This window comes from Aphanomyces astaci (assembly GCF_000520075.1).
Source record: "Aphanomyces astaci strain APO3 unplaced genomic scaffold supercont1.61, whole genome shotgun sequence".
NCBI classification, from domain to species: domain Eukaryota; phylum Oomycota; class Saprolegniomycetes; order Saprolegniales; family Verrucalvaceae; genus Aphanomyces; species Aphanomyces astaci.
This window is the reverse complement of record NW_009798324.1, coordinates 401,093-420,043: the sequence shown is the minus strand read 5'-3', so window position 1 is coordinate 420,043 and position 18,951 is coordinate 401,093. Positions and strand designations below refer to the sequence as shown.

Below are 18,951 nucleotides of genomic sequence, written 5' to 3'. Positions count from 1 at the left end.
GCATGGTTCAGGACGGCAGCCGAGGATTTGGTCTCGAGCGAATGGAGCTCCGCGATGAGGTCGTCGAGTGGCACCTCGACATGCGAGATCTTGCCCTTGAGTGGTTTTGGGCACGTCACATACTCACCAGTAGTGGAGTGGACAGGGGCAGAGGCGAGCGGAGTGGGCTCTGGAATGATTGTCTCGAAGGAGACACCACTGTGGGTTGCCCGGTGCACCGCGTGTCCGAAGGTCCATCGCTCGTGGAGTGCGGCAAACGCATTTGGTGACGCCCAGGGCCGACCATGGGTGTGCACAGCGTGGGGCACCGTGGACACCGCTGGCTGCTTTCGGCGGACGTCAGTCCACTCGTTGGAGTCCTTGGTGGTCGTCTTCTGACGTTTAGCCGGCTTAGCTGAGCTAGCTGGTGGTGAGGTGGTAGAGGGTGCTGGTGGGGTTGACGGAGTAGCCGGTGTGATGTTGGCGGCGGCGGCATCGAGGTCCAGGCGAGCCAGTCGCTTGTCACGGAAGAACCAGCCTTGGCCGTAGACTCGCAGGCATCGGCCACGGAAAATGAATTCCTCGACCATGCGGCCATCCAGGAGCATGGTGGATGGGATTTCGGACCCCAGGAAGTGGATCCGATAGCGTGATCCAGCCAGGCCCGTCGTCGCAGACACACTCGTGTACATACCCCATAGGAATCGAGGTTCAAGGCGTTGCAGGGTTTCAAACAGGAGCCGTTCCTCAAACAGACCTTGCAGGCCAGCCGGGATGTCCATGTAGAACCCATCGAGCACGTGTGGAAGGGACATTTGAAACGACATCATGGTGGTGGTCTTGATCTTCCCAGACGTCGTGGTCACACGCAACTTCAATGTCGTTCCTTGAAGTTGACGGAGAGCAGTGTCACTGGCGATGCCCCACCGTAACATACGGTTTTGGGTATCCTTCTCACATTTGATGACGTCAACGAGGGTGTCGCCCTTGACCAACGACTGGTTGTCGTGCAGCAGCGACGCCATGGCGGCATCCTCGTTGATCGCCTTGGTATGGTTGCCCGTGTCCATGTGCAGCCACCCGACGACCTCACGCTTGTCGTGCTTCTGGATAGGCATGGTGTCATGGAAGGCGAGCGTTCCGGCAGCGTGCTTGGCCAAGAGAGGTGCCAGGTCGACCATCGACGGACGGTGGGCACCCACATCCTTGATGCGAGTGGTCTTGGTGGCCTCGGCGCGTTTGGCAGCAAAGGCAGCCCATGGAAATCGGTCGACGGCGGCGAGGTGGCAGTCGTAGCCGAAGCTGCAGAGCCACGGGCGCGAGGGAGCGAGCGTGGGTTGACGTTTTCGGACGATCCAGCGTCACCAACACGATCAGGTAACGTGGCTTGGGATGATACATCACTTCGCGCATCGCCAGGGCTGACGGTGTTGGCGGTGGATAGGCCTAGACGGTCAGAATCGTCGTTGGTGGTCACCGGCGGCCCCGAATCGTGATCGTCGACGCCCATGACGTCGCTGGCCACTCTGGTAGGTCCGGTGGATGGTGGTGAGGCTGACCGGTCACGCAGCATAGGCGCAGGAGCGGTTGCAGCACTCGCGGTGGTGGTCCCAGGCCGGCTAGCCATGGCCAGGTGGTGGCTCAACGTCGTCGAAGGACCCAACTTTGCACCCGTGGCGCCGTTTGAGGTGCCGTTTGGCACACCGACAGGTACCATGGGACCCGGGGAGGTGGGTTCAAATCCCGCGTAGGGTATTAGTTTGGGGGAATAATGGGGCACATTAGAATCAGCACCGCTAGAACTGCGAAAGCGACCTTGGTGTAAATATTCTGTTGTGCAACGTTACTTCGCATTCTGGGATGGGTACCTTCGGGAAGCCATAATTCCCAAGGGATCGATCCCAATTTGTCCGCAAGCTCGAAATGGATGGGTCAGATGTTTTCTATTTCCGTCCTAACTGTTCAGAAATTTTGGCGTGGATTAGGCATTTTTTGTCTGGAATTCGGTGAATTGTGAGTTATGCTCGGCGAAGTTTTTGTGGAACTCGGGATTTGTATTGTGTTATTAGGTCGTGTGTGTATTTCGTCAAAATTTGTGTTTTTTTCGGTCGTTTCTGTGTGTATTTCGTTATTTAGTGTGTGACAAATGAGGTCCTCCGCTTGTGGGGTTGGACGACAGTCGATATCGTCGGGGATGACGGCCGCTTCAACTGACTCAACGGGGTTTCGGGGTCTCCGCGTTGTGACGGGTCAAAGACAACAACGACGACCGTTTCTTCTTCCCTGCTGCTCCTGTCGTAGGAGCCATGACTCGTAAGTTGGAAAATGCCCTATCCAAATGACCACAAATCGACGATCCTATCAACTGGCCGAAGTCAACTCATGTTCGTTTCTGATTGGCTGCCTGACAGAGTGATGGATGGGGACTACAGTCAGTTCCCGTCAGAATACTGTAGTCCCACGGGCTATTTTGACGGCTATTCCCTTGTATTCCGATGTATTTCGTCCAATCATCTGCCCAGTCTGAGATATTATGTCCGTCCAGTATGAGACTACCAGCACCTGGTCCGGGGTGCTGTCGTACATTTTGTCGTAGGCTCGTCGTACTGTGCTTCATGACCACTCATTTTTACGCGACCGCTTTCCGGCTCCTCCATCTGCACCACTATCCTCGGCATTGTCGATTGTCAGCGCCAGCATCACTACTTTTGTGGCGACGAAAACCGGCTACGTGCAAACTACTAGACCTTTTACCCTTTTTGACCTACCCGACACCACCTACCCAACTCCATCGATTCATTTCTAATTCGACGAGAGGGTCGAATCTTCGCCGCGGGACTTGTGACGGAGCTGGATCATGGACTTGTACTACTACATGTATACCACATCGTGGTAGCGCCATCAAACAGGTATATATTCGATGTACCGACTACCTTCGAAATCGACCGTCGTGCCTTTTAGTCTACACGACCTTTCCCAAAATGTCGCCAGCTTTAGCTAGCTTTTAGATAGTTCACTTTTACGTTGGCCTAACATTGGATCTACTCCTTTCTTGTTGTGTTCATGAACACAGATTCATCAAGCTCTAAAAAGCGATAAATCCCACGGGTGGAGTTACTCTCGCGACAACATGATTCAAAGCTGTGCATATTTGTCTGTAGGATCTATACTCCAAAGTGATATCAAGTACGCAGGGCGAGTGAGCTACAATACTTGAACACCCCTGTCTACTTTCTTACAATAGCGTTAATCATCCAATGGTTTACGCCGTGGGCGTGATATATATACCATCTACCTAGCGAGCTTAACTGCATTCTACTTGTATCTGACACTATAGAATCTCTCGACATTCATATAAGCTTAGTGTACAGTACAGTACATACATGTCGTACTAAGCTTGCTTTATTAAAGTGCCCCCCAAATGTCCCTTCGTGATGTGTCATCGCCCCTCATGTGCCTTACTACGGTAATATCAGGTTTCAGCACTCAATTAACCATCCCTACTACGCCAGTGTACTATGCTTGCTGAGCTACACTAGAATTCTGATGATAATTCATGAAATCTGACTCTGCATTCTACTATCAATAGCATAGGAAAGCTACAAGTCTCCCCGTCCTTCATATTCCATCATGCTTCGCGTATTGCTCATAACCTGTAGATAGCCCTTCATAATTCGCTGCAACGATAGGAGCAACACATGATACATTCTCATTTAAACTACATGCTGAGCACAAGCCACTAAGGCAGGGCTACGCTCGACTAGCTACAGACTTCCTGTTTCCACATTCAATTCACATGCCGTGAACCACCTCAAGCCCTCAACAATTCAATTCACATAATTCTTGTACGAATCCACAATATAGTGTAGCACTGAATTTATTCCCCCCAGCTGATTGCGGAGTCACGATGCTAGCATCGATTAATGGGTTTGTTAATGTGTGCTGGGAAACAAGCTGGTATACAGTTCAAGCTATACTCTGACCAGCATTAACATGACTGCTTCGGACATACCCCTTGATGTGGTAATAGGGACAAGTGCAATATCATACGGTAGCGTTGGGCTCCTATTTTTTACTCTTTTGTGCATGATAGGTAACGTTAGGGGGGTGGACAACACAAACACGTCGTATTAATGTAACGATGGCAAGGTTGCCGACCAAGAATACAGATTATCGCATCGTTAACAAAACGATGGCAAGACTGTCGAACAAGCTAAAGATTGACTCACCATTAACGGACAAGGCCGTTGAAGAAGCCGTAGAGAAAAAATTACTTGATGTAGCTTAGTATAGTATACATTTTCGTAGTTAGTAGCTTAAGACGACAATCTGTTCACTTTCCAATTTATTCTGTGAAGCTCGCTACCGCTACATTTGGTAGCACTTCCTGGTTCAGTTCGGCAGCAAGGACTTACACCGAGGGGCATAGCTCGGAGGTTGTAAGGTTACTCAATCTAGTTCAGGCAAAGGTTCAACGGCGACCTTTCATAGCGACTAGTGTCAATTTAGCAATCGCCTAAGTGTTTCTTTTTCCTCGACAGTACTCTCCCCAGTAGCCGATATCAAAGTCGGTAGGGGCAGAGTCGACCGTTGGGAGAGGGACATTTGGTGCGTGTGAAGAGTCACTGCCGACAAAAGGAAGCGACTGCAGCGAGTGGGAAAGTCAAAAGCGGAGCGAGCGGCAGTGGCGAGCGAGAAGGTTATCCAGCGAGACCTACGCTGCGAGGACAGCGACTTAAGTAGTAACCGAATTAAGTACGCTCTCGACGAACTTACCAAGGTTCAAGCAACTTTGAGTCTGTCGGATACGTAACCGAAGCGATTGACGCGCATCTGTTGGCGAGACCGAAGATCGAAGCGGAGAAGCCGAAGGTCGACACTAAGGAAGACTTAGTTGATTACATAGAGAGCCCGAAACCCACCCCGAAACCCCAATCGAAATCATATGGTGGAAGTGTTTGCGAGCCTAGTTGGGACTATGAAGCACCAACAGCAGATGATCCAACAACTGCTGGAGGCTAAACCCAAGCACAAGCGCAATTGTTGGCAAATCAACAAGCGCAACAGGAGAATCAACTGAAGGCGCAGCAGGACATGCAAGCAGCGCTACTTCAATGTGTGTCGAGTAACGGCGATCAAGTTAGTAGCCACGTGACACTGAAAGGTGTGTCGAGATGTTGGGCAGAGCAACGAGCAGTGGAACGCTGCCCTGCCCGGGTTTACCCCAGCTTGTTTCGCCAAATTTCTCCATTCTTGGTGGCATCGCTCTCGCACCATTACATTTCGCTGAAATACAAATTGGGCAAACACCATCCGCTGTTTTTGGCCCCCATTTTAACGTCTGGGTTACTACCAAATTTAAACGTCAACGTTTAAATGGGCCGAATTGCACAACTCAACAATAAATTTACAATCCTCTGGCATCCCACCCCACGTTGCCACAAACCGTCTGGCTACGGTTGAAAACGAATTGAAAATTGTCATTCTCTGCTAGTCGCAGGAATAGAGAACAACGAAAGCAAGCGTAGACTAGATGAGATGACGTACCCAACTATTTATGTAGAAGTATAAACTTTGAATGGCATGTGTACCTGTCATGGTTCTTGCAATGTTAAATTGTGGGTCAAAACCTGTATCGAAGTGAGGAACATATCAAGTTATAAAGGGTTTCGTAGACGTTTCGTAAACCCCTCAATATCTCTAAATAGAATGAGCCAATCAAAATTGATTTCCCTCTTTCTGTTCACGATCTAGAACAAGACGGGTATAGTTGAGTTGCGTAAAAAATCCCATAAAAGTGGTATGGTGCAAGTCATCTTAAGACTACAGATCGGCCATCCTCAGGAGGAGACGTTTTACTATTAAACGCCTTGATACTTTCAGTTAACTGTAAACCCACGAAAGTTTGACGTTAAATCAATACTACTCTGTTCCGAAACATTTGTCCGATTGGCGGAATATTTCTAATATGACGCCATTTTCTTATCTGATTGGCGCATCAAAACGCGCAAGATCTCAGCTTTGATTGGGTAGTTTTTGAACCTTCCACGTCGATTTTGTTGTTGAGATATGACCCCTCAAAGTTGGCTAGTCATCCCTAAAACACTGTCGATGACCCGCCAGTAGTTCACATTACAATTTGACATCTCCAACGTCCTACGTGCATACATATACGACCAAAACATGCCTGCTAAGCCCAACGGTAAGCATGCCGGTGCCCCCGTTGCTACCCCAAAGCCCCAGAACGGCCACAAGCACCTGACGTTGGAGGACCGCCGTGGAGTATATGAAATGCTCCTAAGCGCGTCCGTGGGTGATATGCTCCCTCGTGGAGTGATAACCAAGGCCGCACAACAGTTTGGATGCCACGTACGGACGATCTCTCGCCTCTGGCAACGTGCACGACTCTCGCTTCGCGGCGGTGGCCACACCGCCGATGTTAGCACGAAAATGCGTGGTAGTACTCTATAAATCTATAAATATATAAATTGTACGAATTATACAATATTAATGGTTTACTTGAATAGGGAATACTGGCCGAAAACCTAAGCGAACGGCTCAATAAATTGAAAGCGACATACGTGCAGTACCCCCACATGTCGCGACAGACACTTCGGTCGCTCTCTGCTGCGAGTGGAATACCCATGACGACGATCTTCCAACACAAGAAGGCCACACCAAGGTTCAAGTTAAAGTCAAGCTATGCCCTTCCTCACGCAAGGCAACATCGAAGCTCGTTTGAGGTATGCATTGTCCTTCGTTCGACCTTTGCCAAATGGACGCCACTGCTTCTCCGATATGCACGAATATGTGCATATCCATGAAAAGTGGTTCTATTTGACAAAGGTCAAGCGAAGGTACTATGTATATGATGACGAGGAAGTGGGCGCAAGATCGGTGAAGTCAAAGCATTTCATCACGAAGGTGATGTTTTTGGCTGCTGTCGCCCGCCCCCGTTACGACCATCATGCCAAGAAGATTTGGGACGGCAAAGTTGGCGTGTGGCCGTTAGTCCAAGTGTCTCCAGCCGCATGATCAAGTAAGAACCCACCCAGAGGGACGTTGATCACCGTTCCTCAAATCGTGAATTTCGACGTGTACTTCGACGCGGTGGTCAACAAGGTTGTGCCAGCAATTCAAGCAAAGTTTCCTGGTGGTAGCACGCGCGGTGATGTTTGGATCCAAGAAGATAACGCAGGTCCACATCGACGAGTCACGACAGCGTTGCTTCAAGCGCATGGTGTTAGTGGAATTGGTGTCGTCAACCAACCACCTAACAGTCCAGATTTCAACGTAGTCTTAGATTTAGGATTTTTTAATTCTATTCAAAGTCTACAGTATCAAAAGTCCACTCGTTCAATCGAGGAGCTTATTGATGCTGTAGAAAGCGCTTTCTATTAGTTGCCGACGGATACACTTGCAAAGACATTCATAACGCTTCAAAAAGTTATGGAAAAGTCCATTGAAATACATGGGAGCAATGACTACAAACTTCCTCATATGAGGAAGGATGCATCCATTGTTAACTTTGCATTGTATAATGTCGAGTGCGATGCTTCTAGGTTTATGAGAATGCGTTAACTCATTTGCATGAGCGGCTGGGCGAGGAGGACACCATGGAGGCCTTGATAAATTCTCTTGATTAAGTTGTCGACGTCAAGTTAAAAAAATACAATATAATTTTTGACGTAAATATGTTGTTTGGGAGTTGCATACAAAAATCAAGTTCTTTGGAGTGAACGTCCTATACTTAAATCAAATGAAAAATACCCTGACAAATGTTTCGGAACAGAGTAGTATTTGTTATGCTTATACCTGGTAATTGGGTTAAACGTCCTGAATATTCCGGATACAATGGAAATGTTCGCACGGATAAGTGCTGTATACAAATACCGAGATATACTTGATGCTCCTTTTCGGCGAAAATGTGCCTGGCTCCATATATTTCTGAATATTACTTGGACCTGTACCTAACTTGTTTGTTAACTCCAGCTAGGCCAACAAAAGGCTTATGCATGCATGTGATTGGTGGAAAAACCAATACTGTAGTGCCCTCACTACTTGTTCCTTCTTGTGAGCCCACATCTTCCTCTTTGTGTTAATTACGGCCGGGACGCTTGGCCAGCGTCCCTAGTTAGGCCTCGAGGTTACCTTCCTCGACCCCTTTTCTCTTCCGTTCCCTTTTCTACATGCCTCTGGCATCCACATCTTTTCCGTCCTCTTGCTAAGCTTAAGGCATAAGTATACAAGTCGGCCCATCAATGGTCGCCTGTGAAAAGCCCTCAACATCAACAATGCATTGTGCAATCATAAACTACTACGTAGTATTTAAGTGTAAATTGATACTTTTTGGGATTTATTCAAAAAATAAAATACATATATTAATAATGTTTTCACTGTAAGCTTACGAAACGAAGAAACAACTCATACTCGAAAATGAAACTCACAAGCAAAACTCGGCCCTCAACGGTCGGTCACATGATTTCAGGGTTTCAATACTACAGTGCTACAGTACTTCGAGTGAATACTAGTACATACTACTAATAGTACTCAGTACTAGCACTTCGTACTGTACAAGGCGCAAAGTACTAGTACAATAGAGAGATTTCGCAAACATGCCGTTGCCAGTGCCGGAGCCACAACCTTTGGGACTTGATAATTGTACGGCAAACCTCTGAATCATAGTTTTGCTTGCGGCAGCAACGGCCAATTGTACGGAGAGTCATGCCATAGCCAGAAACAGCCAAAGCCAAATGATCAACACGGACAAGCGTCGCAACTGGACCCAAGAAGACGACATTGCTCTCCTCATTCAAGTGGCAGCCGATCGTCCATTCACTGCTGAGAAAGGACAACTTAAGAAAGTATGGCAAGCACTTGCTTACCCTCATGGCTTGCGAGCACTTCGGCCGTGTCGTAGACGGCAAGAAGGTACAACATCGATTTCTGACTCTCGTCGACGAGCATCGCAAATTTGATGCAGCATCAGCACGTCTTTCTGGTGTTGACGAAGAGGAGAAAGAGAAGCATATGCTTCTCGATGACATCGTCACCTTGATGGACGACCTCAAGACCGATCAGCAAAAGCACTCCCAAGTTCAAGACGAAAAGAGAAAGTTGAACAAGGTGGGCTTATCGTACGCGAAATGGCCATGAAGACGATGAAGCGACGAAACGATGTTGATGGCTATGACGCTCAAAAGCGTCCTGCACTTGAGAACCGTCGCAACAGTCTGGCTGTTGCGACGGTTCTCAAGATTATGGCTGAGAGCGAACGTGAATTGATTGCTCGTGACAAGGACCTCGACTTCCCGCGCCACAAATTTGAGTCTGAACTTAAACATTCGATAGCATAATCTTCTGCTCCATTTTGTATGTAGTAAATCCCTAAAGCGTTTTCATTCGCCGAAAGTTCCACTCAACGCCTTGGCGAAATCGGCTCATGGGTGTGTTAAAACGTTGTTTTGATTCGTCCGAGTTGCTCCCCTTGCAGCCAGACACAAGCCACTTCGAAATGGGATAAGCAGGGTCCCCGTAAATTTAATACCCACAAAAATGTCCGAATTGGCCTCAAAGTACTCTTGCAGCCGACTGATGCGCAGCAACATCACATCATGTCGACTGCCCTCCAAGGGCCCGAAGAAGTGGATACAGAGACCATCAGGAGTTGTCAACCCTTGGAAGTTTAGGCAATGCATGCGTTTGTGGCCTGAGTAGGTCCGCTTTTGCAAGTTCAATCCGGCAGCGCCATTGGCAGAGGCACTGATGCGACAAGTTTCAATCTTGGTTCCATCGGGAAATGCCCAGACATTTGAAAGTGGTGACCCTTTTGCATGGATGGCGCTGGCATACTGTGCGATTCGGGCACGAACAATGCGCTTGTTGCAGTAGATGATCTCTCCAGGAGTTGAACACGAACGCCACCATGTGATTCAATATACGGCAAATTTGTTCGCGCGACCGACCAAATGTTGAGAGCATGTCGTAGAAGGTAATGGGGTAACGGAGGCGTTTCAGCAGAATGACCATGGCTTCCACATCAGTAACACGGTCACGTGATGATGTAATCACAACGTTTGGTACCCCAAGCAAGGACGTGAGCTGTAGAACTCCTGCGACGTCGAAACGAAACGAAAGCACAGCATCAGCATCACGCATGTTGACGTCGAAACTGATGGCTGGGATCAATGGTCGTTCCACAGGAATGCCAAGGCCAAACTCCAGAAGCATTGTTGTTGTAGCAGGAGTTAGCTTCTTCCGCTATGCCCATTTGTAAACCCGGAGAGCAAGGGTGGACTCTTCTGTACTCATGGCAGAAAGGATGGAAGTGTGAAGATTTACTGCATCAAGGTACGATCTAAAAATAGATGCAGCAATGGCAGCCATTTTGCGAAATGACCAAAACAGCCTTGCCGTTGCCGTTGCCCGATCGGATTCTGGTTCTATGGCACTGGCTACAGCTCGTTTGCGAAATCTCTCTGATATTACTCACTACCGGTACTTCGTAGGTGAGTACTACAGTAGTATTAAGAATATGAGTACTGTACAGTGTACTGTGTATTGTTCTTCTGTCAGTCAAATTTGCGGGGGATTGATGAAATCGCCAAGTAATCGAGCAAAGGAGTATGATTGGCTACAAAGAATAAAGGTTGCAATTGGATTGGCTAAAAAGATTGATTGTTGTATTACAGTCACAAAGATTGTGGTAATTCGATTTCAAATTGGACCGGGGCTTGCAATCGAGTCGACGAAGCAAAATCGACGCAGTAATCGACGGACCGAAGTAGCTAATGAAATGTTCGAAATAAGACCTTTCGACCAATCATATTGCAGGTGGGTGTTTTCGGTGCATTACCAAGCTTCTTCATTTCACAAAGAGTTCAACATTGCATCGGACAGGAGTCACAGTAAGTAGATTTAGTTCAAGTAAAATGCCGTCTCGACGATTTCAGGTGGATTTGACGTCGTTCGTCGAATCTACCGAAAATACCAAATCGAGCTTGAAAGCACAATATCTCGTTTTATTTGAATATGTCGAAGTTCCGGAATTGATTGTTTGGAGGTTCATTCATCCAATCGCGAGAGGAAATTTTGAGTCCTTCGAACACACGCATGATAACTCGAGACGGAAATTTTGAACCAGCGACAAGGGGAAATTTGTACTAACGTTAGTATATTACAGTGTATTTCGAGCAATTTTTGGAGAATCTTCAAAATCCGCAAAAATAATGTAAAAGTATAGATAATATGGCGGATACGACAAATCCATCCGACAAAAATCTGATTGGCCAATAGTGATAAAATGAAATGGATATTTAAAGTGCGATCCAAGAAGTAGAGGAAATACCCCCTCTACTTACATTGGTCCGCCAGGTTTCCCTATTAGGCATGAATCCCCGCAAAATAAGGGCACCATTCATCGTAATTAGTCCCGAGTTCAATCCTCGCCGACGTCGCAATATTAAATATACTAGTATGACTTGCAAATTTAAAATGTATTTACATGATATTCAATCGCTTCCTACGCCAAACCTCATGTAGTACCTTTGCGTATGAGTTCGTGAACCCTTGATATGATGCATCGAACTGCTGAAATGTTTGGTATTTGCTGAACGCAGTTGCCAAAGTGAATCGCTCTGAATACTTCTTCCTGTCCATACGTATCATCTCCTTCGTGTAGTCCTTGAGAGCGCACACCAGACCAATGGCAGGGTCTGCAACGAACCACTGCTGCCAAGCTTCCAGCGCCGACCGAGCCGTAGGTATCGACTTCTGGGAAACAAACTGATCCATCGAACTCTGTCGCATAGGCTTTGCCGAGCCTTTGCTGCCGCCAACAGCCTGACCATGCAAGTTCTTGGCCAGCGCTTGGTTAACGTCCTCGACGGAGAACACCAATCCGCCCGACGCAGCACCACCGCCGTTCTGTCATTGAATGTGGCTGGCGTCACTGCTGGTTCGCAGCAAATTCCATGGGTTAATTTCGTTGCTGATACTCTGAGTAATAAGATACTCACAGCATGTTTTAGCATCCGCCCAACGTCACCAAGACATCAACTCACGGAAGTTGAATCGACGCTCCTTGGACTCAAAGACGCGGAAGAACGCGCCACCGCGCCGGAGGCTGTGCAGGGTAATGCCGATCGGTAAGTTTGGTGTTATCTCAACTACGTCGACAAGGATTCGACGTAAGTTGACTTGCTCGAGGCTGCGGCTCCATTCAACTTTTGGGACACCGGACTGCTGAGTGACGAAGGTCGGAAACACGAAGGTACTACTGTTGATGTTGACACCGGCGCCTCTCACCTTGGACAGGTATTAGTCGTAGAAGCCACAAACGTGCAAGCATGGAAACGTCGATTCATCCACGAGATGATATACTTGGCTATCCTCTTCGACATTTGCCTTCTTGTGCCAGCGGAGTCGCACGGAAAGGTATCGTCCTTTCTCGTCCCCAACGATTTCGACATCATTCCACCGTAGAGCCAGCACCTCACTGATTCAGAAGCAGCCGATGAAGCCAACTGCCAACAGGAGCCGTAGCATAGCCCCAAGGAACGGATGAAGGTGCGCCAGGGAGTTCATCAGCGTCGACAGCTCGTACACGGTAAGTGGATGTGCCTTCTCTTCTTCATCGACGTTATTCTGTTTGTTGTACTTCTGCAGCCCAACAATGTAGCGTCGAGTGGTTAAGTCCTGGGCTGGGTTCGATGCCACTCCAGCTGCAGCAAAGTATGCGACCAGAGCTGACTTGGCCAAGTCAATGGTACGAGCTTTTCGTCCCTGGGTGTACATGTGGTGGAAGAAGTCAGTGTATTCCTCCGTGCCTGCCTCTCGGGGGTCAATGCCCTCCTTGTGCATTCGAAGGAAAGCTTCGAACTGCTTCTGATACGTTGTGTAGGCACGCCTCGTGGACGCCCCGTGGAACGAATCTTGGATGGACTTCTTCGACGCCACCATTATCAGCTTTGTCGGCGCCATTTTGGATGGTCGTGGTGGTTATAAAACTGCTGTCTTGTTATTTCAATCAATATAATCGTGTTATTCTCAATGTTCTCTGATATGCTGCTGAACGACATCGCGGTCGACCAATCCGTTGCTTGTAAACTTTGTCTTCCAATCATATTTCAACTTCATGTCGTTTCACCAATCACCGCTGGAAAATTTGTCGTTTACATGTCGGATGGTACTGACATGTACATTTGTCTCAGATGGCTGTGTTTTAATATAATGTACATTTGGTTTTTGACCAATGAGAGTCACAAATATATTCAGCCAATCAAAGCAAAAGGTGTTTCATCGAAATGCATCTATATAATTGGTGGATATCTACCAATCAAAAGCTGTATACGACACACAGCATCCATTTAATTGGCGGAAAATATCTTGATCAAAGTGGGTGCGACTATTTTAGTGGTTGTTATTATGTCATTTATGATCGAATCGCTTTATTTAAATAACAGGTGGATCAGAACAAACGCCAGCTTTCGGCAGCCAATCGTAATTCGCAATTTGGCCCAGTGGTCGCCGTGATAGGCCAAATTTCCTCAAATGTACACTATAATAAAGCACAGAGTAGGTAGTACTAAGCTTACGTGCTTCCAACAGCAACTTTGCATCCGATGGTTGGCTGGCTTGCTTTCGTAAAGTAGAATGCCAATTGTTGCAATACAACTTTTTTTGTTTTTCGGAGAATCGCCATAATTCCTGATTGACAGTGAGGCATCCTTTTTGAATCCTTAAAAGTCCTAAATTGTAGACAATTTTTAGGGCAATCCCCCAATTATCAACGTGCAATGTATTTCGCACAATTGAGCTGTATACAGCTCTTCATATATGCTAAGTAAGAGGTGATTCATGTAATTCCCGGCCAGCTTGGTCTACTTTTTGAGTGCCATAACTCGTCACCCATTCATCCGATGAGGCTGCAAAAACATGCATTTTGAAGGTCGTGACGAGCTTTATAACTTTATGCAGGTCCCATCATTTGTATCGCATGGTCAATTTGCTCGTCGAATTTCTAAAATTGAAATTTCCCTGTGTGAATTTAATTCCCGGCCAGTAAGTCACTTGAATAATGTATGCCTGATTTGGGTGACAAATCCTCAGAACCTCTTAATAATAATATGTATAAAGTATTCAAGTAATTAAATTTAGAAGTGCAACTAGTATAAAAACTGTATAACATGCCGGACAAGCATAATATTAAATCTTACAAGTATGTGTGATACAGGAGTACGTAATTTCGTCTAATCATCGTCGATGGATGATTAGACCACCAAACTTGAGACTAAGTTTTTCACCAACCATCGACTATTTTACAATTTGACAAAGAACGTTTGTTTGTGACTTTGTCAAAAGCATATGATGAAGTCAATTGTTAAAAACACACGCATTCGCAAACATCTCACCACTTGAACAAGGATCGCCTGACATCTGGTTCTGTCTGTCATTGATCAAGGTATGAGTGCATTTGGAAATCACTCGATCATTTCCGATCAGACAACATTTCGTTCGTTGAATATTGAGCAGTCTAGCGAAGTGATTCGTCATCGCATCTAAACTCCTTGAAGAGAATACTTCTCAAAACTGATAGATAAAAACTTGAATAATGGGATAAAGGCCGCCAAGTCCATCAAAATCGATGCTAATATTGGCGCGCAAACGCGTCAGAGAGGCTCCACGAGCCATTCATTTCAAAAAAATTCTTCGATGTGCGATGTTACCGGACGGGACATGCTCTTCATGGCCGTCACGTCCATGAAGCACTGCGGCACGTGGGACGTCGTCGCCACCATGTTCGCTGCAGCCTCGCCTACGTTCTCGAAGCGGGTCATCACCTTCCTCGTGGTCATCCATCCGCACCTCAAGACCAAGTACATCGACAATGTTGGCGCCAAGTGGCTCATGGAGCAGCTCAACTCGACGGGCCAGCGCTTCGCCAACTTTCCGACAGCGCTCTACGCTGTGGACGTGACCTTCCAAAAGACCAATGCATCGGCGGGGACATTCAGCGAGAAGATGTACTACATCAAGAAGCACGGTCATTATGGGCTGAAGGTCGAAGCGAGCGTCGTACCCACTGGATTTGCCATCAACGTCACGGAAGCTGTGCCCGGGAGCGTCGCCGACATCAGCATCTTCGAGGCCAACGAGGCCTTCCACGCGGACAAGATGCGCAAGACCGATGCCGAATGCGACATGCCCGATGCCGGCCCTATGCTCTACGACTGGGCCATTTTGGCAGACAAGGGGTACCAAGGGCTCCACCGTCGCATGCGTGCCATCACCCCGGCGAAACGGCCCCCTGGCGGCTTGCTCACTATGAGCGACATGGAGTACAACGACAACATTGCTACCGACCGCGTGATCGTTGAGAACTACTTCGGTCGTTTGAAGACGCTGTGGGCGATCGTAAACGAGTCCTACACGTGGAAGCGAGAGAACTACGATCTCTACCTTCAAACTTGTGTTGCGTTGACTAATTCTCACATTCGTTTTTCTCCCTTGTGGGTCGACGACAGCCATGAACGCAACCGGTATTTGAACGCCCTCATGTCTTCGAGTGAAAAGAAGAAAGCCAAGCGTGTCGTTGCAGTTAAAAAACATCGCGAGAAGCGCAAGTTGCGTTTGGGCACGTTTTTGCCGAGTGGTGAAAATGCCTACTTCGATTCGGACACTGAATTTTACCCAAGTGGTGACGATAGTGGAATTTTTGAATAGAAAACGTTCGATCAACAACTTACCAAAGTGCTTTACGATATCACCTCACACAATGGAAACCACTTGGAGCGATTGGAAATGACTGCGTCTGTTACGAAATAGCCAATCACAATGTTTTATACGACACAATTTCGGAAGTCACTTCGTCAATTCCGAATGTGCTGTGCACTGTGTGAGTGACCCAATAATTGGTTGAGTGGTCTATTGTGATTGGCCATTTGCTGGCCGGGAATTGCATGCTGGCCGGGAATTACATGAATCACCTCTATAAAAGTCGTGTACCAATTGTTGACGTACAGAATTATTTAAACCTTCGGTGTTGTATGGGTACGAGTATACATATTCAGTGGTTAGGGATCAGTGATTGGCTTAGTTTAACGTTAGTACTACTAGTTACTGCGAAGATACAGTAGTAGTAACGTTATACAATTCTCAAGGTCCCGACGAGTTTCCGTCGTCTTCATCTCCAAACTCGGATGCTTCCAGTACAATCGGCCCCACAATCGTACCAATCTCGTCCAAGCTGCGGTGGTGGCGGCGGTGGTGATAATAGTACTCATCTCCTTCTTCCATCAAAGGATGGGCATCGTCGCTGCTGCTGCCGGGGGTGGTCTTGGCTCGGTCTCGGCTACTACTGCCGCTACTACTACTACTACTACTACTAGTACTAGTACCTACTACGACGACTCGTGGTTTGTCGAGGTGGCGGGGGTTGGTAGTTGACGATGCCGACGAAGTCGAAGTCGATGGCGGTCGCGCGCTACTGCCGCCTTCCGTGGATCGAGATGCTGATATCGACAATGACGATTGCATTAACGGTAGCAGTTCCATCACATTTCCCCGGGCCTTGTACTCTTGCAGATTCGGCTTGAGGGCGCAGCTGCTGCATATGCGCACTGTCGTGGGAATTCCCGCCACAACCAATGGCCAGTGCTTGCAGCACGTGTGGCACATGACTTCACCACAGAGCCGACATCGGCATTTCTTGACAAATACGCGGCGGAAGGCACATTGGCAGAGGAAGCATTTCGTTCGGGTATCTTTCGGTACGAGCTGGTCGGGGGTTCGAAACGCGGCTTGGCTGAGGCGGTTCAGACGAAGCTGATGGCCCACCTGGCGAAGTCCCTTGACCCGCGTCGCCATGCCGCGCTTGTAAATCCATGGCGGAAGCTTCGTCTTCCCCAATGGATCCACTTGCACCACATGGGTCACCTGGACGTACCCTGGGCGGCGGCTGCCGAGCTCGGTGAACACAAAGCCAGACGGGTACAGCAGACCCCGGACGTATCCATGGGAGTCCTGTAGATCTGGACACCCGCTGACGGTTACCGACATCTTGGCCACGACAAACCCTCGGTGACCAGCATGTTCAAACTCGCCTTGGCTCTACACATGGAGATCAATCCATTGTTCGAACAACTCGATGGGATGGATGATGATGGCTCTTCGAACCTGGAGAAAGCAAAAGTCGCGGGGGTTCGCGAGGGCTGGCGCTGGACTCTGAAGCACGCTCCAATACACCCCGACATCCGGGTTTAACGTGTACAACTTGTAGCAGTCGAGGACGTCTGACGCCAACGCCTTGTGGTTGCGCTCGTACTCGACCGGAGTGTCCCCTGCGAACAGAGCCGCGGCTTCCTCCAACGTCGCCTGCACCTCGGTGATCGTGCACCACGTGTTGGCCATATTGGTCGCGTCGTTGCCTTGGTACATGACCACGTCCGCGTCGTCCGTGGCTAACGTCCAGTGGATGCTTCCGTTGTCGAGCTGTGCACGTCGGATCACCTGGATGGGCACTTGAGACGCCAGCTGCAGAAGGTACTCCGTCTCCGAGTCGGCAAGGGGGCCACAACGGAATAGCGACCGCGGCACCAACACGCTCGACATGATGGCGTCGGCCGACGATACTGTTTTCTGCGCCGAGAACGGGGTGTCTGTCGTTGGACAGGACTTCAAGGGATGTAAGCAACACAAATGCATTTATTTTGTGTTTTTGGCTGAGATTAACCGGGTCTGTATTGGACTGGTATTACGGACATACAATATAGTAGTTACACGATGCTTACTTCGCGTGCATCTATTGCACATGGATGAGGCTGGCTTTTTTTTTGCGGCCACCATTTTTTTACCAATAGTTTTTGAGATAATTGGGGGGGGTACATTTTCTGGAACGACTCGAGGATTTGTAGTGTACTACTACAGTAATAATATTACGGTAGTACAGTACACTACTAGTACTTTTTAGTAGTACTACCTCCGATTCGAAATGATTGATAGGTTTCACTTTTTGGGCTTTGAACAATTGTATCTCAGTCAAAATAGGTTATTACCTTGACAATTGGTATCTGTACTTCCATGTATTTTAATACATGGAAGTATACCAATTGTCAAGGCAATAGTATTTGAATGCTTTGAGAGTCCTAAAATTATGGTCAAAATCAATCAGGAATGATGCTCAATTTTAACTGTGTTTCCGTATAATTCTATACACCTATATCTGATTTCTCCTGAACTTATCGGATTATAGAGGTTTACGTGTAGATATGTGGTACAGCAAATTTCTTAATACCTGTATAATATAATAGTATTTGTACGTAACCAGTAAACCTATCAATGATTTCCAATCGGAGGTACTGTAGTACTACTGTACAGTAAGTAGTACTACGTAGTACATGAACAGCGAAAACAACGTACAGCCTACAGTAACGTTATTAGAAGTAACTTCCAGTTACTCTTAGTACTTATATTAATAGTACAGAGCAAAGGTGTGCTGTAAGCTTACCGGTATTGTTCACAGTCAGTAACTTTGAGCCATCTTCCAGAGGAAACTATACTAACTACTAACTGTGCAAGTATCACAAACCTTCGGAAGCAGTGTTTGGCGATGATTTATGCCTTACTGTACCTACAGAGAGACCATGAATTTACAACAGCATTTCAAGCATCTACAATTATACTCCGGAGTAGAATCCAGAATCGACAACTTCAACTTATCCACATGTTGCATACATTTCCATGTACCTTACCATTTCCAGCTTCGTACGCATTTGCCCGTACCCTTGTACTAACCCCGAAACCCCTTGTGTTTACGTATTATGTGTTTTCGTGTAATGCCTGTTCCCGAGGTTATGTTGCATCGTCAGTGCTGGGCTAACCACTGTCCATGCGCATACTGTACGGTAACCCCTAAATACATAAGTGTGTGTAGCAGGTGTTGACATACCGATCAAACTGATCCTGATATTCAAT

The 18,951-nt window shown here is 47.5% G+C and overlaps 7 protein-coding genes across 7 annotated transcripts; 3 read left to right on the top strand and 4 right to left on the bottom strand.

Moving 5' to 3' along the window:
* Positions 1–6,162: 6,162 nt before the first annotated feature.
* H257_14754 (hypothetical protein) lies at positions 6,163–7,014 on the top strand (the record flags this gene model as incomplete). The annotated part of the gene is made up of 3 exons (XM_009842640.1): positions 6,163–6,417; positions 6,507–6,722; positions 6,826–7,014. 3 exons carry the CDS (start codon positions 6,163–6,165, stop codon positions 7,012–7,014), a joined length of 660 nt encoding a protein of 219 aa, XP_009840942.1.
* A 1,718-nt stretch (positions 7,015–8,732) lies between these two features.
* On the top strand, positions 8,733–9,135 carry H257_14753 (hypothetical protein; the record flags this gene model as incomplete). Its single annotated transcript, XM_009842639.1, has 2 exons — positions 8,733–8,808; positions 8,900–9,135. The coding sequence occupies 2 exons, from the start codon at positions 8,733–8,735 to the stop codon at positions 9,133–9,135; spliced, it is 312 nt and encodes a 103-aa protein (XP_009840941.1).
* Positions 9,136–9,281: 146 nt separating this feature from the next.
* H257_14752 (hypothetical protein) lies at positions 9,282–10,298 on the bottom strand. Its single transcript, XM_009842638.1, has one exon. It carries the CDS (start codon positions 10,207–10,209, stop codon positions 9,757–9,759), a length of 453 nt encoding a protein of 150 aa, XP_009840940.1. The 5' UTR covers positions 10,210–10,298; the 3' UTR covers positions 9,282–9,756.
* Positions 10,299–11,460: 1,162 nt separating this feature from the next.
* H257_14751 (hypothetical protein) lies at positions 11,461–12,114 on the bottom strand. Its single transcript, XM_009842637.1, has 2 exons — positions 11,997–12,114; positions 11,461–11,932 (listed from the first exon to the last, which is right to left on the bottom strand). The coding sequence occupies exon 2, from the start codon at positions 11,785–11,787 to the stop codon at positions 11,479–11,481; it is 309 nt and encodes a 102-aa protein (XP_009840939.1). The 5' UTR covers positions 11,788–11,932; positions 11,997–12,114; the 3' UTR covers positions 11,461–11,478.
* A 22-nt stretch (positions 12,115–12,136) lies between these two features.
* H257_14750 (hypothetical protein) lies at positions 12,137–12,975 on the bottom strand. Its single transcript, XM_009842636.1, has one exon. It carries the CDS (start codon positions 12,958–12,960, stop codon positions 12,481–12,483), a length of 480 nt encoding a protein of 159 aa, XP_009840938.1. The 5' UTR covers positions 12,961–12,975; the 3' UTR covers positions 12,137–12,480.
* Positions 12,976–14,691: 1,716 nt separating this feature from the next.
* H257_14749 (hypothetical protein) lies at positions 14,692–15,702 on the top strand (the record flags this gene model as incomplete). Its single annotated transcript, XM_009842635.1, has 1 exon — positions 14,692–15,702. One exon carries the CDS (start codon positions 14,692–14,694, stop codon positions 15,700–15,702), a length of 1,011 nt encoding a protein of 336 aa, XP_009840937.1.
* A 330-nt stretch (positions 15,703–16,032) lies between these two features.
* On the bottom strand, positions 16,033–17,638 carry H257_14748 (hypothetical protein). The gene is made up of 2 exons (XM_009842634.1): positions 17,155–17,638; positions 16,033–17,088 (listed from the first exon to the last, which is right to left on the bottom strand). The coding sequence occupies exons 1-2, from the start codon at positions 17,587–17,589 to the stop codon at positions 16,135–16,137; spliced, it is 1,389 nt and encodes a 462-aa protein (XP_009840936.1). The 5' UTR covers positions 17,590–17,638; the 3' UTR covers positions 16,033–16,134.
* Positions 17,639–18,951: the final 1,313 nt, after the last annotated feature.